Source organism: Urocitellus parryii, chromosome X, assembly GCF_045843805.1.
Source record: "Urocitellus parryii isolate mUroPar1 chromosome X, mUroPar1.hap1, whole genome shotgun sequence".
Lineage (NCBI taxonomy): Eukaryota > Metazoa > Chordata > Mammalia > Rodentia > Sciuridae > Urocitellus > Urocitellus parryii.
The window spans coordinates 86,913,972-86,941,130 of NC_135547.1; the positions used below are offsets into that span (position 1 = coordinate 86,913,972).

The following is a 27,159-nucleotide window of genomic DNA, read 5'->3' on the forward strand; positions in this document are numbered from 1 at the left end:
CTAATGTGTTGATCTACAATAAGCTTCATTAACTCTCTGCCATCTCTCTTTTGCTGTAGAGTCCTTCTACTTTTTTATTTATTGTATTTTTAAGTTGTATAATTTTCATTTGGTTATTTTCATATATTTTCTTTCTTTGCTGAGACTTTGTTTCAAGTCTTCCTGTTAGTGTCAATATTTCTATAATGGCTTTTAAAGTGTCTTTGTTAGGTAATACCACACTGTGTCATCTCAACATTGCCATCTCAATTTTCTTTATTCACATGAGTTAACATTTTCTGGTTCTACCCATGTCAAGTAATTTTGGATTATATCTAAGAAATTTTGAAATTATGTTATGAGGCTATTGATCTTGTTTCAGTATTATGGGGCATATTGATAATTTTTGTTTTAGGAATCAGTAAATCTATTTTGGTTCAGACCACTAGTACTTTAGCTTTCCTTGAGCTGTGCTTTCAGTGTCAATACAGTTGTTAAAGTCCTTGCAAACATATCTAGATCAGTCCTGTGTATATGCCATTTAGTGTTTAGTCTGGGTCTTGGGCCATAATCTATCTCTTAATTCAGTTTTAGTCTGTGGTCTGCTGTTTAGAGTCAGATTCGTGCATGTGTTATTTCAGGAGTGAACCCAGTGGTTCATAGACAGCTTGTCATTTTGCTTTTAGTAGTTCTCCCCTGAATCTATTCAGTCTTCCTGGTTCTTTGGGCTACCCCCTTTTTGGTCTTCTTGCCAGAAAGTCAGAACTTTAATCACCCAACATTGTGTTGTACTTTTTCTGACTGTGCCTATGACCAAGGAGCAGAAGGACAAAAAGAGAGAAGAAAAATCATTCTTCTAATTGGAGAGCAAGGTTCTTATCTTTCAGAGTTTTAGTTTCCTGCTGTTTTTCAATTGCCACTGTTGCCATCCAAGATTTGCTTTGGTCTGGAACACAAAGGAAGAGAAAAAATAAAAAGGAAAACAGGGTATTTCTTTATACTCTGAGTTTTTGGAGACCACTTTTTCACTACTCAGGCCAAAACTGGACTACAATTTCTTTCTTTTTCAGTTTCTTTCATTTTTCTTTTCTTTTTTGTGTCAGAGATTAAACTGAGGGTTACTTAACCACTGAGCCACACCCAGCCTTTTTATGCCGAATCTCACTAAATTGCTGAGGTTAGCTTTGAACTTGTGATCTTCCTGTCTCTGTCACCAGCCCAGGATTACAAGTGTGTGCCACCACTCCCAGCCTGGACTAGTTTCTTTTGCAGCTTTCTCTGACCCCACCAGTGGACACTTTTAGATTTCAGAGTGCATTGTGTATATACTCAGAGATTCTGGAAGAACAAGAAATCCTAAACACATCATTTAATCAATAGTACTTTTGTCACCAGAGAGGGTCCAAGGAATTCCCAAAAGAAGGGAACATCAACTTGGAACCACTCATGTTCTTTTTTATCCTGTGGTACTGGGGATCATACTCAGGGCCTTCAGCATTCTGTCCCAGGCAAGCACTCTACCTTTGAGCTACACCCTCAGCCCCACCCAGTTCTTAACATTTATTACAAAAAGAGTAGTAGGACCTGTTCTTAGGTAAAGATTTATTTAAGAACAGCAAAGGAATTCACACTCAGAAGTGTAGATGACCCTCACCTCTCAGAGAAGATGAGTGACATGCCCAAATTTGAGTGCTCTGATGATATATATGATTTTTCAGAGGGTGGGCTGGGATCACAAACAGGTGAGCCGCTGTTGGATTTTGATGATTTGTTAAATGTTTATAAACTTTCTTGAAGGGGCTGGGGATCTGGCTCAAGCGGTAGCGCGCTCGCCTGGCATGCGTGCGGCCCGGGTTCGATCCTCAGCACCACATACCAACAAAGATGTTGTGTCCGCCAAAAAATAAATAAATATTAAAATAAATAAATAAATATATAAAAAAATAAAAAAAATAAACTTTCTTGAAGATTAAGTTTCATGACAGCTAAATCCCCTAACAGCCACTCTATACTTAGAGGTTAGAATTTTCTCTGTGTCAGATAGTCTAGCCATTAATCATTTGTGGGGAGTGCCTGCAAGCGAGGCGAACCTGCAAGCCACGGGCGGGCGGGTCAGGCCCAGCAACCAGCCAAGAGACAGCAGATACACGCGCCTGCGGGGAACGCAGACCGGACCCACTAGGACAGGTCTGGTGGACAGCTGAGGGCAAGGCCCGTCCCCTCCCCCAGTGTCTGCAGGTAGGCAGGGGACTGTGAACAACAGCAGAGCGGGGCCCAAAGCCTGCTGAGGGGCGGAACCGGCCCCTCCCCCAGTGCCTGCAAGTGAGGCGAACCTGCAAGCCACGGGCGGGCGGGTCAGGCCCAGCAACCAGCCAAGAGACAGCAGATACACGCGCCTGCGGGGAACGCAGACCGGACCCACTAGGACAGGTCTGGTGGACAGCTGAGGGCAAGGCCCGTCCCCTCCCCCAGTGTCTGCAGGTAGGCGGGGGACTGTGAACAACAGCAGAGCGGGGCCCAAAGCCTGCTGAGGGGCGGAACCGGCCCCTCCCCCAGTGCCTGCAAGCGAGGCGAACCTGCAAGCCACGGGCGGGCGGGTCAGGCCCAGCAACCAGCCAAGTGACAGCAGATACACGCGCCTTCAGGGATCGCGGCCCGGACCCACTAGGACAGGTCCGGCGGACGGCTGAGGGCTAGGCCTGTCCCCTCCCCCAGTGTCTGCAGGTAGGCGGGGGACTGTGAACAACAGCAGAGCGGGGCCCAAAGCCTGCTGAGGGGCGGAACCGGCCCCTCCCCCAGTGCCTGCAAGCGAGGCAAACCTGCAAGCCACGGGCGGGCGGGTCAGGCCCAGCAACCAGCCAAGTGACAGCAGATACACGCGCCTGCAGGGATCGCGGCCCAGACCCACTAGGACAGGTCCGGCGGACGGCTGAGGGCTAGGCCCGTCCCCTCCCCCAGTGTCTGCAGGTAGGCGGGGGACTGTGAACAACAGCAGAGCGGGCCCAAAGCCTGCTGAGGGGCGGAACCGGCCCCTCCCCCAGAGCCTGCAAACGAGGCGAACCTGCAACCCATCGGGAGGTTAGGCCCAGCAACCTACGGAGTGACACAGGTGCCCCTGGCGCCTGCTGAGTAGGTGGACCTTTGACCGACCAGCAAAGCAGACCTAGGGCCTGCCAGCATGGTAGATGGTTCACACTAATTGGAGGAGGATCACAACCACTACCTGCCCTGCAAGAGTGATTTTCCAACTATACAAGAGCAATATAAATAAATAGAGGGAAAATATCAAAGACACAACAATTTCACCAAGCAGAAAGAAACGCCAGCGGTATGAAACGACAAGGAAAGAAAGGACCACAGGCAATGCAGGTCAACTCAACTTTAGAAGAGGTAATAGCTGCAACAGATGGAATGTCAGATAGAGAGCTCAGGACATACATGCTTCAGATGATCTGGAGTCTCAAGGAAGACATGAGACAGCAAAATCAGACAATGAAAGATCACATCGACAAACAAATCCAGGAAGTAAAAGATCAATTTCACAGGGAGATAGAGGTAATAAAAAACAAACAAATAGAAATACTAGAAATGCAGGAAACAATAAACCAACTTAAAAACTCAATTGAGAATACTACCAGCAGAGTGGATCACTTAGAAGATAGAACATCAGACAATGAAGACAGAGTATTTCAACTTGAAAAGAACATAGATAGCTCAGCAAGTCTACTAAGAAACCATGAGCAGCACATTCAAGAGCTATGGGATAATATCAAAAGACCAAACTTAAGAGTCATTGGGATACAGGAAGGCACAGAGCTCCAAACCAAAGGATTAAGCAATCTATTCAGTGAAATAATACAAGAAAACTTCCCAGACTTGAAGAATGAGACAGAATCCCAAATCCTAGAAGCCTACAGGACGCCAAATGTGCAAAATCATAAGAGATCCACACCTAGACACATTATAATGAAGATGTCCAACATACAGAATAAGGAGAGAATTTTAAAAGCTACAAGGGAAAGGAAGCAGATTACATTTAGGGGTAAACCAATCAGGATAACAGCTGATCTCTCAACACAGACTCTAAAAGCTAGAAGATCCTGGAATAACATATTTCAAACGCTTAAAGAAAATGGATTCCAACCAAGAATCGTGTATCCGGCGAAATTAAGCTTCAGGTTAGAAGATGAAATTAAAACCTTCCATGATAAACAAAAGTTAAAAGAATTCGCAGCTAGAAAACCATCTCTTCAAAAAATCCTTGGCAAAACATTACAGGAAGAGGAAATGGAAAATAACATTGATAACCAACAATGGGAGGTTGGACAGTAAAGGGGGGAAAGTAGTCAAAGAGGATAACAAATCAGGTTTAGTAACATCAATAAACAAATATGGATAGAAGAACAAACCATATCTCAATAATAACCCTAAATGTTAATGGCTTAAACTCACCAATTAAGAGACACAGGCTAGTAGAATGGATCACAAAACAAGACCCAACAATATGCTGTCTACAGGAGACGCATTTGATAGGAAAAGATGTACATAGACTGAAGGTGAAAGGTTGGGAAAAATCATATCACTCATATGGACCACGGAAACAAGCAGGAGTGTCCATACTCATATCTAATAAAATAGATTTCAAGCCAAAGCTAATCAAAAGGGATAAAGAAGGACACTTCATACTGCTCAAGGGAACCATACACCAACAAGACATAACAATCATAAATATATATGCCCCAAATAATAGTGCAGCCGTGTTCATCAAGCAAACTCTTCTCAAGTTCAAGAGTCTAATAGACCACCATACAATAATCATGGGAGACTTCAACACACCTCTCTCACCACTGGACAGATCTTCCAAACAAAAGTTAAATAAGGAAACTATAGAACTCAATAACACAATTAACAACCTAGACTTAATTGACATATATAGACTATACCACCCAACATCAAGTTGCTACACTTTTTTCTCAGCAGCACATGGAACCTTCTCAAAAATAGACCATATACTATGTCACAGGGCAACTCTTAGACAATACAAAGAGGTAGAGATAATACCATGCATCTTGTCTGATCATAATGGAATGAAACTGAAAATCAATGATAAAAGAAGAAAGGAAAAATCAAGCATCACCTGGAGAATGAACAATAGGTTGCTGAGTGATCAATGGGTATTAGAAGACATCAAGGAGGAAATTAAAAAATTCCTAGAGTTAAATGAAAACACAGACACAACATATCGGAATCTTTGGGACACATTGAAAGCAGTTCTAAGAGGAAAATTCATTGCTTGGAGTTCATTCCTCAAAAAAAGAAAAAACCAACAAATAAATGATCTCATACTTCATCTCAAAATCCTAGAAAAAGAAGAGCAAAACAACAGCAAAAGAAGTAGAAGGCAAGAAATAATTAAAATCAGAGCTGAAATTAATGAAATTGAAACAAAAGAAACAATTGAAAAAATTGACAAAACTAAAAGCTGGTTCTTTGAAAAAATAAATAAAATTGACAGACCCTTAGCCATGCTAACGAAGAGAAGAAGAGAGAGAACCCAAATTACTAGCATACGGGATGAAAAAGGCAATATCACAACAGACACTACAGAAATACAGAAGATAATCAGAAATTACTTTGAATCCTTATACTCCAATAAAATAGAAGATAGTGAAGGCATAGATAAATTCCTTGAGTCTTATGATCTGCCCAGATTGACCCAGGAGGATATAGACAACCTAAACAGACCAATAACAATAGAGGAAATAGAAGAAACCATCAAAAGACTACCAACTAAGAAAAGCCCAGGACCGGATGGGTATACAGCAGAGTTTTACAAAACCTTTAAAGAGGAACTAACACCAATACTTTTCAAGCTATTTCAGGAAATAGAAAAAGAGGGAGAACTTCCAAATTCATTCTACGAGGCCAACATCACCCTGATTCCGAAACCAGACAAAGACACTTCAAATAAAGAAAACTACAGACCAATATCTCTAATGAACCTTGATGCAAAAATCCTCAATAAAATTCTGGCGAATCGGATTCAAATACATATCAAAAAAATTATACACCATGATCAAGTAGGATTCATCCCTGGTATTCAAGGTTGGTTCAATATACGGAAATCAATAAATGTTATCCACCACATCAATAGACTTAAAAATAAGAACCATATGATCATCTCGATAGATGCAGAAAAAGCTTTCAACAAAGTACAGCATCCCTTTATGTTCAAAACTCTAGAAAAATTAGGGATAACTGGATCATACCTCAACATTGTAAAAGCAATCTATGATAAGCCACAGGCCAGCATCATTCTGAATGGAGAAAAATTGAAGGCATTCCCTCTAAGATCTGGTACAAGACAGGGATGCCCTCTCTCACCACTTCTGTTCAACATAGTCCTCGAAACACTGGCCAGAGCAATAAGGCAGACGAAAGAAATTAAAGGCATAAAAATAGGAAAAGAAGAACTTAAATTATCACTATTTGCAGATGATATGATTCTATACCTAGCAGACCCAAAAGGGTCTACAAAGAAGCTATTAGAGCTAATAAATGAATTCAGCAAAGTGGCAGGATATAAGATCAACACGCATAAATCAAAGGCATTCCTGTATATCAGCGACAAATCCTCCGAAACGGAAATGAGGACACCTACTCCATTCACAATATCCCCCCAAAAAATAAAATACTTGGGAATCAACCTAACAAAAGAGGTGAAAGATTTATACAATGAAAATTACAGAACCCTAAAGAAAGACATAGAAGAAGACCTTAGAAGATGGAAAAATATACCCTGCTCATGGATAGGCAGAACTAACATCATCAAAATGGCGATATTACCAAAAGTCCTATATAAGTTCAATGCAATGCCAATCAAAATCCCAACAGCATATCTTGTAGAAATCGATAAAAGAATCATGAAATTCATATGGAATAATAAAAGACCCAGAATAGCAAAAACAATACTAAGCAGGAAGTGTGAATCAGGCGGTATAGCGATACCAGACTTCAAACTATACTACAGAGCAATAGTAACAAAAACAGCATGGTACTGGTACCAAAACAGGCGGGTGGACCAATGGTACAGAATTGAGGACACAGTAACCAATCCACAAAACTACAACTATCTTATTTTTGATAAAGGGGCTAAAAGCATGCAATGGAGGAAAGATAGCATCTTCAACAAATGGTGCTGGGAAAACTGGAAATCCATTTGCACCAAAATGAATCTGAATCCCTATCTCTCGCCGTGCACAAAAGTTAACTCAAAATGGATCAAGGAGCTTGATATTAAATCAGAGACATGGCATCTGATAGAAGAAAAAGTTGGCTACGACCTACATGCTGTGGGGTCGGGCTCCAAATTCCTCAATAGGACACCCATAGCGCTAGAGTTAACAAATAGAATCAACAAATGGGACTTACTCAAACTAAAAAGTTTTTTCTCAGCAAAAGAAACAATAAGAGAGATAAACAGGGAGCCTACATCCTGGGAACAAATCTTTACTCCACACACTTCAGATAGAGCCCTAATAACCAGAATATACAAAGAACTCAAAAAATTAGACAATAAGATAACAAATAACCCAATCAATAAATGGGCCAAGGACCTGAACAGACACTTCTCAGAGGAGGACATACAATCAATCAACAAGTACATGAAAAAATGCTCACCATCACTAGCAGTCAGAGAAATGCAAATCAAAACTACCCTACGATACCATCTCACTCCAGTAAGACTGGCAGCCATTAGGAAGTCAAACAACAATAAGTGCTGGAGAGGATGTGGGGAAAAGGGCACTCTTGTTCATTGCTGGTGGGACTGCAAATTGGTGCAGCCAATTTGGAAAGCAGTATGGAGATTTCTCGGAAAGCTGGGAATGGAACCACCATTCGACCCAGCTATTCCCCTTCTCGGTCTATTCCCTAAAGCCCTAACAAGAGCATGCTACAGGGACACTGCTACATCGATGTTCATAGCAGCTCAATTCACGATAGCAAGACTGTGGAACCAGCCTAGATGCCCTTCAATAGATGAATGGATAAAAAAAAATGTGGCATTTATATACTATGGAGTATTATTCTGCATTAAAAAATGACAAAATCATAGAATTTGGAGGAAAATGGATGGCATTAGAGCAGATTATGCTAAGTGAAGCTAGTCAATCTTTAAAAAGCAAACACCAAATGACTCCTTTGATATAAGGGGAGTAAACAAGGACAGGGTAGGGACGAAGAGCTTGAGAAGAAGATTTACATTAAACAGGGATGAGAGGTGGGAGGGAAAGGGAGTGAGAAGGGAAATTGCATGGAAATGGAAGGCGATCCTCAGGGTTATACAAAATGTCATATAAGAGGAAAGGAGGGGCAAGACAAGATAATACAAATGGAAGAAATGATTTACAGTAGAAGGGGTAGAGAAAGAAAAGGGGAGGGGAGGGGAGGGGAGGGGGGATAGTAGAGAATAGGACAGACAGCAGAATACATCAGATACTAGAAAGGCAATATGTCAAGCAATGGAAGGGAAACTGATATGATACAGCAATTTGTATATGGGGTAAAAGGGGGAGTTCATAATCCACGTGAATCAAACTGTGTAATATGATGTATTAAGAACTATGTAATGTTATGAACGACCAATAAAAAAAAAATCATTTGTGGGCACATAGAGTAAGCACCTCAGGTGAGTGAAATTTTAATTAATCATATGTCTAATCTCTATAAGCATATGTTAAGTGCTCTGTTTATCTTTAACTGATGAGCAAGCTCAACATAACTTGTCATGTTTTTAGATGTCTCCTTTTATTAAGGATCTCTTCCCATGATCCCATTGTAGTTAACCTATCTCACTTTGAATCCTAGTCTTTTTCCCCAGTCTGCCTATAACTATATATTAATAACTATCCTCAGTGGGAACAGAGGGAACTGTACTTATTCCATTTTATCTAATACTGAAACTTCTATTTTTTAAATGAAAGGAATACAATATGAGTATTTGGTTTGGGGACCTAAATTTTCCCAACACAATTTTGTGATAGCACAATCTAGTATGTTACCTTGCATTTAACTTGCTAGCACAATCTTAACAAGTATTGTCTTACAAAAAGTATACTTGGACTTTTGTTTCCACAAGGGCTTATATTTTTTCTCTATTCAAATGACTCTCTTTTCAAATGCCTTTCTGCCCATTATTTTTCATAATTCTCTCTTTTACTGTTGTTGAATACTAATTACACCTGATCCTCATTTGTCCATGCTTTCCACCATGATGTGAAGAGCCCCTCATTTTCCTTGACTTTAGAAACATTCCCTTATGGCATATTTGCACATTTGCTTTGTTTATTTGTCCTTTTAGCTGTTTGTATCAGACAGGAAGAGACTGACGCACAACAAAAAAAAATTGACCTGTTCAGTAGAGTGAAATGTTAAGTATGGCATACTGTTTAAATGGAGAATAAACTTTATAAATGCTTAGTTGCATGGTGAATTTTTTTTAATATTTAGTTTTTAGTTGTAATTAGGCACAATACCTTTATTTAATTAATTTATTTATTTTTTATGTGGTGCTGAGGATGGAACCCAGGGCCTCGCACATGCTAGGCGGGTGCTTTACCACTGAGCCACAACCCCAGCCTCATGGTAAATATTTTTAATGTCATGATTTTTTATTATCTTTGTGGCTTCATACATTTTTGAAGAATCATAATGATTATTTTTAATAACAAAGGCTCCTTTATTAAAAACAAAGAACTAAAATATCGGAAAATACAGGGCTGGGGTTGTAGCTCAGTGGTAGAGCACTTGCCTCGCATGAGTGAGACACTGGGTTTGATCCTCAGAACCACATTAAAAATAAATAAATAAATAAAGATTGTATGTGTCTACAACTAAAAATTTTAAAAAAAAAAAAATTTGGGAAATAAAGACATAGTTTCTGATTACACCCCAATCCTCTTTATTTTCATTTTTGTTTCTTTTTTGTGGCAGAGCACACCAGGGTTGACCTACCCAAATTCCCCTTTTCAAATTTTGAGACTAGGCCTCACTAAGTTGCCATGTTTTCAACCATTTTTCATTGGTACTGTATAATCTTCATAAAATTGTTTTGTTTGTTTTTGCAGTCTTGGGGATCAAACCCAGGTCCTGGCCCATGCTAGGCTGGTGCTCTACCACTGAGCTATACTCCCACCCCATAAAATCAGAATTGAGGAGAGCTCTTATAAACAAACATACATACTGTTTACTAGCACAGGTTGAGCATCCCTAATCCAAATTACAATATCTGAAACTTTGTTGCATGACTGTCATGATGTCAAGTATAAAATTCCACACCTGACTTCAGGGTTACATGGGGTGAAGTATTTCGGTATATTGGGTCATAGATCTCTACTGATTGGCATTGAAGAGTATATAAGACATATTGTTAAATGCCAAAAGGAGGTGATAACAATGTGATAGTGATTCCATTTGTGCAAAAAAACCAAAAATCATATTGGTGTCCATATGTGTGTGTAAAAATAGCAAAATTCATGAAAGAACATCTACCAAACAGGTCACTTCTTAGGAAAAGAGTAGATGCAGAGAGAGAGATGTTAAGGGAGACTTGTACCCTTTGTAGTTTTTAGAAGATTGTTTTTCTATTATTATGTGTATTACTAAATATAACAAGGAGATTATGAATAAATAAATAATGGAATGTTGATAGTTTACTATTATTTAATCATTTAGATGCCACTCTGACAGTCAATAATTTGTGAACATTCTCTGGATTTGAAACCCTTTTTTAATCACATCAAATTCAGTTTTTTTTTTTTAGTGCTTTATAGTGATTTGTAATTGTGGGTTTTATTTTGACATATTTGTAAGTGCATATAACCTAATTTGTTCCATTTCAATCTCCAGTATTGTATCCTTACCTCTCTACCTCCCTCCCCAACCCCTTTCCTCTATTCTATAGAACATCTGTTAATTTATTTTAAAATATGTTTTAGTTGTCAATGGACCTTTATTTTATTTATTTAACATGGTGCTGAGAATCAAACCCAATGGCTCAAACATGCTCTACCACTGAGCTACAACTATAGCCCTGTTATTTTTAATTGGCTTTTGAGATACCAGAGTGATTTTGTTTCTATTAGTCTGTAGGACCTCGAGATCTCAGTTCCTTTTTTTTTTTTTTAATGTGCATGCACAAATACAAATAAAAGCCCTGGAATGTTTAAAAATTCTAGATGTTAATAATGACAAACTCTGAGAGATACCATTATACATGTTAAAAATATTTTTATTATATAGTCTATTGTTTCTATGAGAAATAAATATTGTTATACCTAGTAGATAGTAGTTAGGGGTTTTTGGTAGAAAATACTCAACACTGGAATTGTATGGTGAACTTGATATTCTCATACATTGATGATGGCAGTATAACTTGAGGCATCTGTTTTGGAAAGAGATTTAGTATAATGTGTCAAAAGTCTGAAAATGATCATACCCTCTAAAAATGCACTGTGCAATAACCCAAGATTATGTTAAAAATATGCTTATGAGAGCATTACTTTTAATTAGAAATTGTCTTTAATATCTTAAATTGCATTTGGTAAAATATTATGAAGATCTTAAAAATGTTCAGGAGAAAATTCTGATAAATCTAAAGCTCCTTCTCAGCCCTTTTTCTGCAAAGGTAAATAGTACTTTTTGCTTTTACTTTTTTTCTGGTGCTGGGGATCAAACCCAGAATTTGGCCCATGCTAGCCAAGTGCTCTACCACTGAGCTACAATGTTAAACCAGAATTTTTTTTTTACCTATATTGCTAAAGATTGGTTTTCCCTTTGCTTGATCTTTATATATACATTTGTGTTTTTCTCTTATTCCATTCAGTATAATATCTTTGAGATTTATACCTATCGTATATATCAGTACTTTGTTCCTGTTTTATTCCTGTTTAGTATTCCATTGTGTATCTATACAACAATTTATCCTGATTTTCTATTGATATACATTTGAGTTGTTTCTAGTTTGGAACTATTGTGAATAAAACTCTTATAAACATTTTGGTTTGTATCTTTTGGAGGACATATGCACTCATTTTTCTTGGGTAAATAATTAGCAGTAAGATTACTTCTGAGTGTGGTGGCACACACCTATAATTCCAGCTATTCAGAGCCTGAGGCAAGAGGATTCCAAATTAGAGGTGAGCCTATGAAACTTAGCAAGACCCTGTCTTAACATTAAAAAATAAAAAAGAGCTAAAGATATAACTCGGTGGTAGAGCACCACTGGGTTTTATCCCCAGTACTGAAAAAAAAATTAGGTTTACTATAGCGTATGGTAAATGTTTCATTTTATAAGAAACTGTCAAGCTATTTTCTAAACAGTACCAATGTACATTCCCACCAGCAATGGGCTGGAATTCCAGTTTTTCCATATACTTGCCAGAATTTAATATCACTAGTCTTTAATTTTAGCTCTTCTGATGGATATATAATATTGTCACATTGTGGTTTTGTATGCTTAAGTGCTCTTAGTTTTAATGTTTATACCTTTTGAACCAATATCATTTTAAGGATGTAATCTGAAATCCAGAAAAAAAATTTATATGGACAATATATACTCTTGTTATATAGCTTAAAATAGCCAAATATTATAAATAACCTAAATGTCAGATATTATCGAAGTGGTTACAAAATTTTATGATAAATGCATAATGATAAAATATTCATCCATTTAAAATTATAGAGTACAATGTCAACCAAAAAAATATGTTTATAAAATGGTATATACTGCAGCACAATTTTTTAAAAACTAATGTAAGGAAACACATTGAAATATTGTTAGATGGTTATATTATGTGATTCCCCATCCCATTCTTATGTATGTTTCCTACAGATCATGTGATCATTTTAGAATAGCATGAAATGTAAGTAAATTTTTAAAAGAAAATCCATATTTTATGTTCCAAAATGATTTCTCTCCCTAATCTTTTCTACAAAGTGGAAATTTGTTTTCTTGCGTTTCTCTAAATATTTGATTTCTGCTATTGTTTTGACTCCCTACTTATAAATTGTATGAAAAAGACTCTCTTATCATTTCTTTTTCTGACAATCTGATGTGCCAACAACCAGTCCAGGACAGAAGATAAAATAGAACGATTCAAGAAAGCAGTTGAATACTATTCAGTCACAACCAAACTCTCTTCACTGCCAGTGGGTCCCTCCTTTCTAGGTAAGGCTTTCATCTGACCCCAGGCTGCTCTGTTCATAGGGGAAACTGTCTTGGTACTTCAGGAACTCCAGGGTCAGAGTGGAATCACTTATTTTTGATTGTGCCTTCCTAGAAGTCATCACTATTTGGAAGGCATTTAATTTTGATTTTCATGTAAAACAATGAAAACCCTGCCTTCCCAAATTTATAGATGGGGAACAAAGTTATTTGCTTAGTTTAGACTGCTTCTAGTAGTAACCCACGCTGTCTTGATATAAAACAGCCCTGGCTTTGGGGTTAGGTCTGAGTTTGAATCCTACCTCTGCTGCTTACCATCTGTGTGACTTTGTAAAGTCACATTCATGATATGTAATCTATAGGGTTATTATCATATGAAATTTTTTTATTTAAGACTCCTGGCATGACACATAGTAGCTGTTCAATTAACTAACTTTCTGTGGTGTTGGGGATCAAACCCAGGGCTTTATGCATGCTAAGCAATGGCTTAATCATTGAACCATATCCCCAGCCTGTACCTTATTTATTAATAAAAATTTTTCATGTGGTGGTGGTTTGGCAGAATATAGCATTGTAAATTTATTAGGACTGATTGAAGTACAGCCTTTTCTCTTGGCTTCAGGCTTTCGAAATAACCGTCTTGGAAATCCTCCCCTTCCACGAAATCAAATGGGCACAATTTCTGCTGGAAAGCCAATGGTAAGCATCCTTTAAGAGGCCTGAGACCTTTTGTTAGCATTGGACTCGATTGCTTCCTGGTTTTTATTATCTGAGTTGCAGAGATAGGCTGACTCAGTGTTAGCAGAATGCCAAGCTCATATATATCCCTATCACATTCTACTTTGAGGCTTTCAGACTATGAAAAGATAACACCCACATCAGTAACCATTAGGGCATTGTGAAGGTAGATTAGCTAATGTTAGGGAATGTTCCAGGTGACCTGGATTGGTTCATTGTCCTTTTTCTAGTGGATTCTGTTCATGCAGCACGGTTAGAATTATTTCTTATCATTCTCAGTAGGATATCTCAACAGTCTCTGCTACTGGTATCATCTACTATATCACAACTGCTGAGGGAACCATCTTGGAGCCGGTAAAATGTTAAACAGATTTTCTGTCTGTTTTGTCCTTTAGTTTTCTCACCAAGTGCCCCAGAAAATGAAATATCCACCACCATTCCCAATGGGACCCAACTCATCTCTTCTCTTCTCCCATCCTCTGGGGGATTCCCATGCTTTTTCTGAGGATCCCATGCTGCAGGACAGCCCCTTTGCCAATTGGGCTGTCTCTTATGACTCCTCTGCATCCCAGTTTCCCAATTACCTGACTTCCAAAGCTTCACCTCCTTTGGGACCAGACTCTTCCCACTCCTCTTCCTCTGATGGTGATGAGCCAAATGGAGCCAGTTCTGAGTAAGTATCTGTATAGACAACCAGGGGGAAAGACTTCAGAAGGAATGTGGGAAAGTGTATATTTTTGGCTTTTCTCTGTCATTCTTTGTTCTTTTGGCCCTGTGCAGATGATAATTTTCAGATGACCAAGCTACTGAGGTCAAAGGCAGCATGGCAGTTGGTTAGTGAAATCCTGCTATGGGTGTGCTTTATAACTTGTCTGTCATTTCTCCGTTTGTGAGGGGGATAGTTTGAATGTAGAAAAAGAAAAATAATGTATAGAGTTGAAGTGATAGAACAGTTGAGTCGGCAGTTATATTGTTTAGCAACTGAGACAGGGTTCTGGTCCTAGCTCACTTTTTAAAGATTATTCCTCTAAACAGATTTTTCTTGGGAAGCAGAACTATTTTGAGACTGCAGTTATAATTATTTTCTTAGAATATAAGCAGATTCTTAGCATGGCCCTTTTTTTTAAGATATAAAGGATTCAGAGTGATTTCCATGACTTTTGATTGCTTTGGTTTGTGTCAGGTGAAAGAATCCAGGAAGGCAGTGATGGCCACTGAGAGGAAAGGTATCATCTCTAGTGCTAACCCAGTGTCTGGACCTCCAGAGGGTTTGCGAGATTCCTTGGGATCACAGTAGCCATCTTGAGTGGAAGTATCTTTATCAACTTCCCTTTTCTGTTCTACACTGTCTTTCTAAATTTTTCAGTCACATCACAGAAACTCTTCAGCAGCAGCCTGGTTGGGAAGATCCCAATGGTGACAGAGGGTCTTGGGTACAGCCTGTGGATGCTGGAGTTTCAGAAGCCAGCCTAGGTGATGGTGAGCCTCACATCCCATCTCTGCTATCTATGTCTACAAGGAACCACATGGACATCACAATTCCACCCTTACCACCAGTAGCTCCAGAAGTCTTGCGGGTTGCTGAACACAGACATCGAAGGGGTCTTATGTATCCATATATCTATCACGTCCTCACTAAGGTGAGACAGCAGATCAGCACCCACCTCCCTTCTCTTAAGAATACTTTATATTTCCTAGGACTATAAGTTATCAGAAAAAAAAAAGTCTGATAATTGGTGTTTGAAAAAAGATAAAGAAGACCAAGTGTGCTGGCGCTCCTCCTCATATTAAGGGCCCCAAATGAGTCAGGACCAGCCAGAGATAGGACTGTACAGTAAATGATGTGCCTAAAAGTGAAGTATAATTCTGAGATTTTGCATGACCATGCACCAAGTTGGTGGACGTTTTCTAGGGATAGGCAATCTAAGAAGAGGCTTTGTGCCATTGTTCCTTATGTTTTCCTCTACTGCATAGCTATTCCCCTCCTCTGGTCTTACCATACAAATCCATCCACCAGCAAATTGTCTTAAGACTTTCCCCATTAATCAGCTATAGTCAATCATAGGTGAGACCTCCAAAATGGAATATAGCTTATAAATTGACTTGTTAGCTGGGCTTCTTACAACTTTTTTAATCTGAAACTCTGCATACAAACAGAAAATTTAGTGGCTGGGCTGTAAAGGCTGCAGTTCATTGTTGGTTCTTCTCAGTTTGGTTTCAAATCTTGAAAGTACTCATTTTCTCCTTTCCCTTGCACCTTTCTCTAGGGTGAAATTAAGATTCCCGTATGTATTGAGGATGAGTGTAACATGGAGTTACCTCCAGCTGCTCTCCTGTTCAGGTCAGCTCGTCAATATGTATATGGAGTCCTTTTTAGTTTGGCAGAGACACAGCGGAAAATGGAACGCCTGGCCATACGGCGGAGGCTACCTGTGGAAGGTAAGTGTAACTAGATCTAGCTTTGACAGCTCTCGATGCTTGACACAGCAAAGAAAAAAAGATATATATGCAGACACATCATATAGGCTATGCAGTCTTTAAGAAAATGTGTCATTCATCAGTCACAGTGGTTCACGCCTGTAATCCCAGTGGCTCAGGAGGCTGAGGCAGAAGGATCATGAGTTAGGTCAAAGCCAGCCTCAGCAATGGCAAGGCACTAAGCAACTCAGTGAGACCCTGTCTCTAAATAAAATACAAAATATGGCCAGGGTTGTGGCTCAGTGGTTGAGTGCCCCTGAGTTTAATCCCCGGTATCCCCTAAGAAAAAATGCATCATTCATGAGAATATGTATCAATATGAGAAGCACATTAATGGAATAGCCCCAAATCTGCAATTATCAAACATTCAGAATGACTGCTGCTTATAAGAATCATGCTGGGCTTTGAGAATATGGAATTGTATCTGACACAGTCTTTCCTCCTCAGAGGGGTTTAGTTTTGGGATTTGAACCTGTGCTTAGGTGAAACCATTGGGGTGTTTCAAGCTACAGAGTAATATGGTCAAATCTTTCAAAAAATACTGTAAATTTCTGCTTCCATGAAGATAGATTGGATGTAGTTTTTCTATTCTTGCTGCTAAGTACAACTAACCCCAGGACACATATAAAACAAGCATAAGATATTCTAGATGGTGGGGAGAAGACAGACTGGCTGATAACCTTGAGGCCCAAGGAATGATGCAGTGGTGCACTAGTGAGTGCCTTGGGTTTTCTTTTTGCCTCACATATCCCAGTCTGGGTGAGGAGCAAGCTGGCAAATGGCCCAGAAATGTCAACAGCTGCAGACCAATAAAAGCCTCCAAAAAGCTGGCTTTCTGTGGTCAAAGGAAGAGAACAAACATCCTAGCAACATAGAAAAATTTTAGTTAATAACCACTGTACTCCAGCCATAATCCATAGCATACACACACACACACAGCCAGCAAAAGCCTTATGAAGAGAGCCTAGACATTCATCCTTACCAGGGTATAATGAGGTGCCTTACCTGCTGCTGCTGGGGAAGTATCAAATAAGGTTAAGCGTGGACTGCAACTTTCCACTCCCTCCTGGCAGTGATGAAATTGTGTCCTCCTTTACCAGTAGTGGTCAGAAAAGTCCTGCTAAAACACAGTATTTAAATAAAATCCAGAATCTTTCAAAACATTCAGCTTTTGCCAGGCACGATAGCACATACTTACAATCTCAGTGACTCAGGAGACTGAGACAGGAGGATCACAAGTTCAGAGCCAGCCTCAGTAATGGCGAGGTACTAAGCTACTCATTGAGACATTGTCTTTAATTTAAAAAAAAAAAAAAGGGACTGGGGATGTGGCTCAGTGGTTGAGTGCCCCAGAATTCAATCCCCAGTACTCCCCCTCCCCAAAATACAAAAAATGTTTAGTTTTCCATTGAAAATTCCTCATCATGCCAAGAACTAGGAAGGTTTCAAATTCAAATGATCTCAAAGTGACTAAGAATAAAGTGACTACCAAGATGATAAAAGTCTGGATTATCTGAAAAGGATTTCAAAGCAGCCATCAATAAAATGTTTTTAACAAACAATTATAAATATGCTTGAAATAAACTAAAAATAGAAATTCTAAGCAAAGAAATAGAAGATTTAAAGAAAAGCCAAAAGGAAATTAAGAACTAAAAATATATAATTAGCAAAATAAAACACTCAATGGATGGATTAAATCTTAGGTAAGAGATAAAAGAGGAAGAAATCAGTGAACTTGAAGTTAGAACAATAGAAATCACATAGTCTAAAAGAACAGAGAGAAAATAGACAGGAAAATTAAGCATAACAGAAGATTTGATATTGGTATCATCAAAGTCTCAGAAGGAGAAAAGAAAGAGGATGAAAAATACAGAAGTGTTCAAGAATAATGGCTGGGCTGTACTTAAATTTGGCAAAAATTTAAATCTACATATTTAAAAAACTATATTAATCACAAGGCAGTAAGGAAATCCATGGCAAGATAGATCATGGTCAAAGTTTTCAAAAGTAGACAAAACTTACTGAAAGTAGCCACAGAAAAATGGTGCTTATTGGTGAAAAATAATGCAAATAAAAGGTGATCTCTAATTAGAAGCATTACAATCCAGAAGAAAGCAGCACAGTATTTACTGAAAGAATTGTCAACTCAGAATTCATTATCAAATAAGAAAATTCTCTAATAATTAAATCATGACATTTTTCAGTTGAAGGAAAACAAAGATAATTTTTCATAAGCAGAACTACCCTAAAAGAGTGGCTAAAGGGGGCTGGGGATGTGGCTCAAGTGGTAGCGCGCTCGCCTGGCAAGCGTGTGGCCCGAGTTCGCACCACATACAAACAAAGATGCTGTGTCCGCCGAAAACTGAAAAAAGAGTGGCTAAAGGTAGTTCTTTTCATAGGAAGAAAATGATAAAATAAGGAATCATGGAGCATCAGGAAGGAAGAAAAAAACAGTGGAAAGAACAAAAGAATACATAAGTACAATAGACTTGCTGCCTTGAGTTTCTAAATTATGTTTCACATTGAAGCAAAAATCACAACACTGTTTAATGTGGTTCTCTATTTAGAGAAAATATTTTAGACAATTATAAATAGGGTAGTGTAAAGAAATATAACATAGGTCAGGTTTCTACATTTTACTTGAACTGATAAAATGTCAATACCAGTATGCATAAATTATGCATATAATTTATTTATAAGTATTTGGAATTCAGCCCTGGTCCTCAGGCATTCTAAACATGTGCTCTACCACTAAACCGTTTCCCCAGGCTCCCTTTGTATATTTTTTAAATGCATGTTCTAGGTATTAAATACATAATGAGAGTGTGGTACAGTATGTGCCTAGCATTCATGAGGCCTTAGGTTCAATCCCTAGCACCCCAAAAATTATACAAAAACAGTTGTTCTCAAAAACACTATAGATAGGGGCTGGGGTTGTGGCTTAGCTGTAGAGCGCTCGCCTAGCACGTGCAGGGCACCAGTTTCCATCCTTAGCACCACATAAAAATAAAGGTATTGTGTCCAACTACAACTAAAAAAATATTTAAGAAACAACACTATTGATAAATCAAAATGGAATCATAAAATTAGTTGAAATAATCCACAAGAAGAGAAAAAGAAGAAAACAAATGAAACACTTAAATAAAACTAACATGATAGACTTACTCTCTAATATATCTATAATTATATTAACTATATAAAGTCTAACTATGCCATTTAAAATGCAGATTGGTAGACTAGATAAAAACTAGCCAAGTAAATCTACTAAAGATTTACTTCAAATATAAATGTTTCAGTTGGTTGAATGTAAAAGGAAGGAAAATGATACACATGCAAACCTTAATCAAAAGAAAGCAGGAACAGCTATATTAATCCCACATGTAGTAGATTTCTAAGAAAAGAATGTTGCCAGAGACAGAAAGAGACATTATATAATGATAAAAGTGTCATTCTACCAAGAAGATAAAGCAATCCTGAATGTGTGTCACCAAATAATACAGCCACAAAGTATGTGATATAGTAACTGATAGAACTAAAGGAGAAATAGACAAACCTATAATTATAGAAACTTCAACTGCCCTTTCAATAATGGGCAGAATCACTAGACAGAAGATCAGAAAAGCCACATAACCAGTGAGCAGGATCTGATCAACTCTTAAAGAACATCCAACAAGAGGACAATATACAATATTTTCATGCAGCCACAGAGCATATGCCATGATAGATCATATCCTTGGAAATAAAACAAACCTGAGTAAATTTAAAAGAATTGAAATCATACAGAATATATTCTCAAACTGCTGTGGAATTGAATTAGAAATCAAAATCAAACATAAAATCTGCAAATATTTTGAAAATAACAAAGCATGTGTATATAATCTCAGGGAAAAGTCTCAAGGGAAAGAAAGGCAAAACTGAATGAAAAATAAATACCAGTCCTCCTCAACTTAAGATGGGCCTGTGTCCTGATAAACTTACCATAAGCTGAAAATATGTATATATGGAAATGTCACAGTGGAACTCATTAACTTGTACAATTAATATGTGTTAACAATTTAAAAATAAAAAGCATTTAATATGCCTAACCTAGTGACCATCACAGCTTAGCAACATAGCACAGTGTAGAGTATCAGTAGTTTCTCTTCATGACCACATGGCTGACTGGGAGTTATGGCTCACTACTACTGCTCAGCATCAAAGAGAGTTTTGGACTGCATAGCTCACCTGGGAGAAGATCAACATTTAAAATATGGTTTCTATTGAATGTATATTAACTTTTGAACTATCATAAAGTCAAAGTAGCATACATTGAAAAATCATAAGTTGGGGACCATCTGTACAACATAGTAAAATTTGTGGAACAGAGCTAAACCATTGCTGAAAGGAGAAATTAATACCACTAAATGCTCACATTAATAAAGAAGAAGCCAGGTATGGTAACACATGCATATAATCCTAGCTATTTGAGAGGCTGAGGGAAATTCAAGGCCAACCTCAAAAACTTAGACCCCCGTCTCAAAATTAAATTTTAAAAAGTCTGGAGATGTGGCCCAGTAGTATTGTGCTTGCCTAACACACGTGAGACTCTGGGTCCATACCCAATTCATTCAAAACAAACTAAATCCAAAAGAAGAGCTCTAAAATTTTATTTCAAGATATGAGAAGAGGTTAACCTGGGCCACCCTGGGGGTGAGAAGCCTGCCAGGCTTCGGGTAGCTACATACTGTGAGGAACTGTGCAGGGGGAATGGGAGTACATGTGGGGAAAGCCTGGACCACAAAGTGGAAGGGCCTTTCTTACTCCCTCCCACCCTTCTTTATCAATAGGCCTCAAATCTATAGCAGCTGCATCAGGCCCAGTAGAGGGCAGCACCTAGCCATGCATCCTGATCCTTTTCCAGGGGGTTTGAGGCCTATCAACCTGGGACGCTGGAAGAAGGCATCACCCAAGTTCATTGGGTGGGGTGAGGAAAACTCAGGTATGCCCAGCTTCTGGGGAGAGGGCCTATGTGCATATGGTCACTTAAAGCGAATCGGCTGCCACCAGGGGTGCCCAATTCTTACATGCCAAAGAGCATGGGTCATGGTGGGGGGGCGGGGCTTATGAGGAAGTGAGGAAGAAGCCTCCATGATCCTTGAAGGCATGAGCAAGCCTGGAGGTGGGAGCTGGAACCCAGAGACCATGGCTGCATTACACCAGACCAAACAAGGAGGGCACAGGGCCACCCAAGAGCATGCAGCCACCTGTTGTGAGGGCCAGGCCCTTGGCAACAGAAGAGGGTGGCAGGTAGCAAACTGGGTGCTGGTGGAGGAACAGCTGGAGCCTCAGGAACTAAGCACTTGGACTTATTGAAAGTACCCACTCAAGGGAAACCTTTGGACTAAGAACGTGCTGCCACCAGTCCTGGACCCCATGAACAGACAGTACCCTCCAGAACATTCTGCTCCAGCCAAGGTGGTGAGAGCAGCAGCTCCTAAACAGCACAAAGACAGCAAGGTTGGTCACTTTGCAGATACAATTAACTGATCCACAGCTATGAGATAGCTCACAAGTGTTTGCAGCCAACAGCTTTTAAAGCCTCAGCTTTCCAATACACTGCCAGCCAAGAACATGAAAGAAAGAGGAGAGTGACAGTAAGAAGAACCTGAAAACCCAACAAGAAAAATCAGGGAAGGAGAAGCATGGGGTTGAGGACTGCCAGTAAGATGGGCAGAAGAACAAAGAGAATAAATACATATGGGTTTCGCTTCAAATAGACATGAAGCCTATTGTACCCAGAGAGAAACTTGCCCACCCACAGGAGTGGAAACCTATACCTGCCAAATGTGGGGAAATTAAAGGGTCTGAGCCTGCCTGGCACAATCATAAGAAGGCATCAAGTGTGAAGAGTGTTGGGGCAGGTGGGGCACAGTCATCCTTCTGTGGCCAGGGATGTGGTGGGGCATATTACTGAAACCCATTTTGACTGCCAGTGTGGCTGTCAAAACTTTGATGTTGCAGAGGGGCCTCATACCCCCAGGTACATGAACAGCATCACCTACTACTTTGATGATGATGGCAGCACTGAGCTTCACAGTATGGACCAGGAGCTGTGCAAAAACTACATAAAGTGACAGATTAAATACAATTTAGAGCAACATTTCTTCCTGAGATGGAAAATGGATACCAGTGGTTTCCTTCCCATTACCCTTATTGTTTCCTTCTACCGAATGCAAGCTCTCCTCACCAACAATTGACTCATCTTTGTGGCCCTCGGGACAACAAGGTGGTGGAGATCATTGATAAGAATGTCCTTATGAAGGAAGAGCCTGAGAAGTGACCTCTTCCTGGTTCCCCAATAGTGGATTATTTGCACACTGATTTTTTACGCAGTTTCTCAACTGCCCTGAGTTTGTTCCTTGCCAGCATTACCAGAAAGAGACAAAGTCGGTGTCTGGCTTTCTCCGTGCAGTCATCCCAGTGCCAACCAAAATGGAAGAGGTCAGCAACCTAAAGACACTGCCCGAGGGCCTATCTGCCAGCCTGCCTCACCTAGATTCTGAGAACTGGATTGAAGTGAAGAAATGACCTGGGTTCCCCCCAGCACATCCCAAGAAGTCAGAAGAGCCCAGGTTTGCCCACCTGACCCCTGCCTCAGCAACTTCCCTCCAAGAAGCTAATATCCAAGGTGAGGAACTAGATTTCTTGTTTAATGAGGAGATGGAGCAGATGAATAGGTAAAAAAAAAACACCTTCACTGCCTACTCTAATGAGGACTCTTGACTCTGAAATTGATGACCAGATATCAACAAGATCCTCATTGTCACCCAGGCACCACCTTACATGCACCAGCACCTGGGTGGGATCAGCAATCACACTTTTCAGCCAAGGTGAGTACTAAGCTGGCCAAAGTCATTAATGACAGGGTCTTCTGCTATGGGCAGGACCTGTGGACTGAGAAGTTTGAACCCAAGTATTCCTATATCAAGCAAGAAAATCAAGAATATCAGCTGAAATCAGTTCGACATACTTGAACCCTGAGCCCTCTGTAGACCCCAACCCGGAGGTTCTTCCTGGGCCACCTTTGTTCCAGCAAGTTCCCACTTATGCTCTAGACAACAAGTTGTTTGGTGATCATGAGTCCTCTACCATTGCTTGCTCTCTACCAACCATTGCCCCAGAGTTGCCAAACTACAGCAATTCCAGGACCCCATACACACCTGGACCCCATAGATCAAAGGGTCAAGCCAAGGGCTGGGGTTGGGGCTGGGGTTCAGTAGTAGAGTGCTTGCCTCACACGTGTGAGGCACTGGGTTCAATCCTCAGCACCACATAAAAATAAGTATATAAATAAAAATGTTGTGCTCATCTACAACTAAAAAATACTAAGAAATAAAAAGAATTAAGCCAAATGTCACAGTTTTACCCAGTGGTAAAAGAAGGACAGATGCTAGATGCCAAGGTATCAAGACAAAGGAAGACAAGGCATGGCTTTAACCAATCCTTTGAGAGTGGCCTGGGTGGTAGATTTCCAAGAGCAAGGAGCCTCAATTGCTTCCGTTAGCTCCAGCCCCTCAGAAGGAACATCTGAGGTTGGCAGCTTTGGCTGTACCCCTCAGTCACTGCCCAAGTTCTAGCATCCTTTCCATGAGCTGCTCAAGGGAAATGGTTTCACATGTCTACCTCACATATCACAGGTGCTGCCTTCACTAGCAGAAGCACATGGGCATTGGCCAGTCTCAGGAAATGAACATTCTTCTGCTTCTGGTCATTTTTCCTCCAACATCACTTCAACATAATTTAAGCAGCTGGCTCTGGAGTATGCCAAAGAAGGCTACAGATATGGTTTAGAGTGCTTTTCTCGATACAACAGTATGGCCTACAAAACAAGTTCCAGCTGGATATATTCAAGGATTTTCAGAAGGAAAAGATGAGGGGCTATGAATTTGGTCTACTTTATGGGCTGGAGAAGTTCTGAGACTTCTTGAAATATTCCAAAGCCAAAAATTTGGACATTGACCCCAAACTATTTTTGAATGGATGCTGCATTGGTGAGGAGGGTAACCACAAACAACACCCAGTGATAGCAGTAGGTGGTGGCCATGAGAGCAGGAAGCCTCCCAATCTTCCAGTGGGCTTGCCATAGTAATCAGCTAACCACCTACAGGCCAGTGCATGTGGGAAGATGCCAATGGACAAGCCAGCACTGGTATACACACAGACTTTGGGAAAGTAAAAAGCCCCTCAGCCCTGGGGTTTGGAGCTGGGAATGGGTGGAATGCTCAAGGGTCCATGAGGTGCCTAGACCCAGGAGGGGACAAAGAAGGGATAGGTGTGGATTTATTAGGATTGGCTTTCATGCTAAGTAGCAGTGTAGACACCTTTGGGGCAATTAGAGGCACCCTGGATAGTGGCTTCCACATAATTCCCTTCCCCTTCTCTCTTCATAATTCTTCATCCCAGCTTCTTGAAGAGGTGGAGATTATGTGTGTGTGTGTGTGTGTGTGTGTGTGTATGCGTGCACATGCATCTATGTATACATATATTATAAATCATCCTTTTTTATTGTTTATTTTTATGTGGTGCTGAGAATCAAACCCAGTGCCTCACATGTGCTAGGCAAGCACTCTACCACTGAGCTACAACCCCAGCCCCCAGAATCATTCTTTAGCCCGGCCCATGGCTTGTAAGGCAAAAACCTGTTCTCTATCCACAGCCCCCTCTTGCTCCTCCTCAAGCCAACTATGCAGCCCCTAAGAAGGCTTTGTGGGCCCCATTGCCCAGTACTGTCCTATGGAAGACTCTGACAGCATCCCTGTGCCCCAGGAGCACCAGCCCCTTGACCATTTAGGGTTTGTCATCACTGTATTTTCTTATTCTCTCCCTGATGTCCCCACCATGCCCTTTTTCTATCTTCTGGGAGAAGGAAACCAAAGGATCTAAAAGTGGGGATTGGGGGAACGTTTCAGCCTTTCCAACTGCCCTTACTCCCAAGCCCAGAGAAATGCTGTTCATACTGAAAATGACTATTAGAAGATGATTTATTTTTCTCTGATCTTTCTATTGGGAAAATGGGGAGAAAAAGACAAAATTGACCATAAAAAATTAGAAAGCCCCCACCTAATCCATAAAAAGTGATGTCTTTCCCTTCTCCTTGGAATTTTTTTGTTTGTTTTTTTTTTCTTGGAAATAATATTTTTTCAAAAAGTTGCCTTATCGTGGAGCAGGAATCTGAAATAATACCCAAATGCCTGTTTTCCTTGGTGGAGTCAACTTAAAGACCTACATTCTCTGGATGTGCCTGGGTTTGGACTGGCTAGATCTTTCTCTGGACTGAGTTGCTTGTATCGTGCCTCCCAACTGGAGGCAAGAGTGTTGGGGATGGCTTTTATCAGAGCCATGGCCAAAATATCCTGGCTTTTGCATCCTTGAAGCTGACATCTTATGTCTACACTGCTACCACTATCATGTCCTCTCTGCTTGTTGTTGCCCCATACCAGCCCCTGTGCTACTGCGATGCCAAACTCTATCTTGCTCTGACACCTTTCCTTCTACACTTGGAACCCCAGGGCCAAGTTTCCTTCAGACTGGTAGAAAATATAGGTGGCCTGGATCTGGAACACACTTATCCTGAACCTGAGCATCTCCCCCATGTGAGATAAGAAAGGGAGGAACACCTCACAACTGAAGCTTAGATATGTTTCTCAGTGTTGTCCAGAGATCACTGAGACCTCAAGGTGGCTTTGTCTCATGAAAGGTGGAAAAAGGTCCCATTCCTTTTTGAGGTACTGATGGGGTCTACCCATCTTGCATTCCCCCTCTGCAAGGCATTTCTGCCCACCCTCTGATCAACCACACCTCGGAATGAGAATGCACCTGGGAAGAGAGGATAACGAAGAATTAAGGGCTAGAGGGGAGCCTGCCGGTTGGTAAAACCCTTTGGCAGAAAAATACACATAGAGTATACCTAACTTCTCTTCTCCAGCCACTGACTGCTTGAGTTGGGCTATGGAATGGCTAAAATCTACTGTTGTCAGAAGTTAGGAAGGGTTGAGCTACAGTTGCAGCTCAATGGTAGAGCACTTGTCTAGCATGTATGAGTCATGAGGTTTGATCCTCAGCACCACATAAAAATAATAAATAAAATAAAGGTATTGTCCATCTACAACTAAAATTATTTTTTTAAAAGAGAAGCTAGGGGACTGGGGTTGTGGCTCAGTGGTAGAGCACTTGCCTAGCACGTGTGAGGCACTAGTTTCCATCCCCAGCACTACATAAAAAGCCAAATAAACAAAATAAAGGAATTATGTCCATCTACAACTAAAAATATTTTTAAAAGAGAACCTAGGGAGGTGATGAAATACTCACCTACACAGACTAGGATGTGTCATCCCCAGTGGGAACTGGGCAACACAGAGAAGTTTGCTGTAGTGTTGCTAATTACTGAAAACTTCTTTGGCCCTCCTTTTCAACAAATTCCTCTCTTGGCCCATAGCTCAAGAGTGAGACACAGTATCCTAGGCTGACAGGGGGTTACCCTTTGTCTTTGGGTACCTGGTTGCTTTTAGTCTGGAAAACGCCCCTACCCCATCTCTGTCATTCCAGTGCTTAGTATGTGGAAAGCCCATCTTACTTCCTGTGACCCAGTCATCTTGAACCAAGGATGAGTGTCTGGTCTGTACTATGACAACAGGATCTGAGGTTCTGTCCCACATGGTCCCATTCTCTGGACTCCTGGATCATATTCTCCTTCCCTCCAT

At 40.2% G+C, this 27,159-nt stretch overlaps 1 protein-coding gene and 1 pseudogene across 3 annotated transcripts in view; both read left to right on the forward strand.

Moving 5' to 3' along the window:
* The window catches only part of Fam120c (family with sequence similarity 120 member C), a 126,261-nt gene that overhangs the window by 46,919 nt on the left and 52,183 nt on the right, over positions 1 to 27,159 (forward strand). For all 3 annotated transcript variants that reach the window (XM_026407410.2, XM_026407412.2, XM_026407411.1), the window contains exons 5-9: positions 13,108 to 13,207; positions 13,827 to 13,903; positions 14,338 to 14,615; positions 15,309 to 15,582; positions 16,210 to 16,381. In XM_026407410.2, coding sequence (XP_026263195.1) covers positions 13,108 to 13,207; positions 13,827 to 13,903; positions 14,338 to 14,615; positions 15,309 to 15,582; positions 16,210 to 16,381 — 901 coding nt within the window. The remainder of the gene's footprint in view (positions 1 to 13,107; positions 13,208 to 13,826; positions 13,904 to 14,337; positions 14,616 to 15,308; positions 15,583 to 16,209; positions 16,382 to 27,159) is intronic.
* Positions 23,811 to 24,545, forward strand: LOC113195781 (la-related protein 1 pseudogene; annotated as a pseudogene).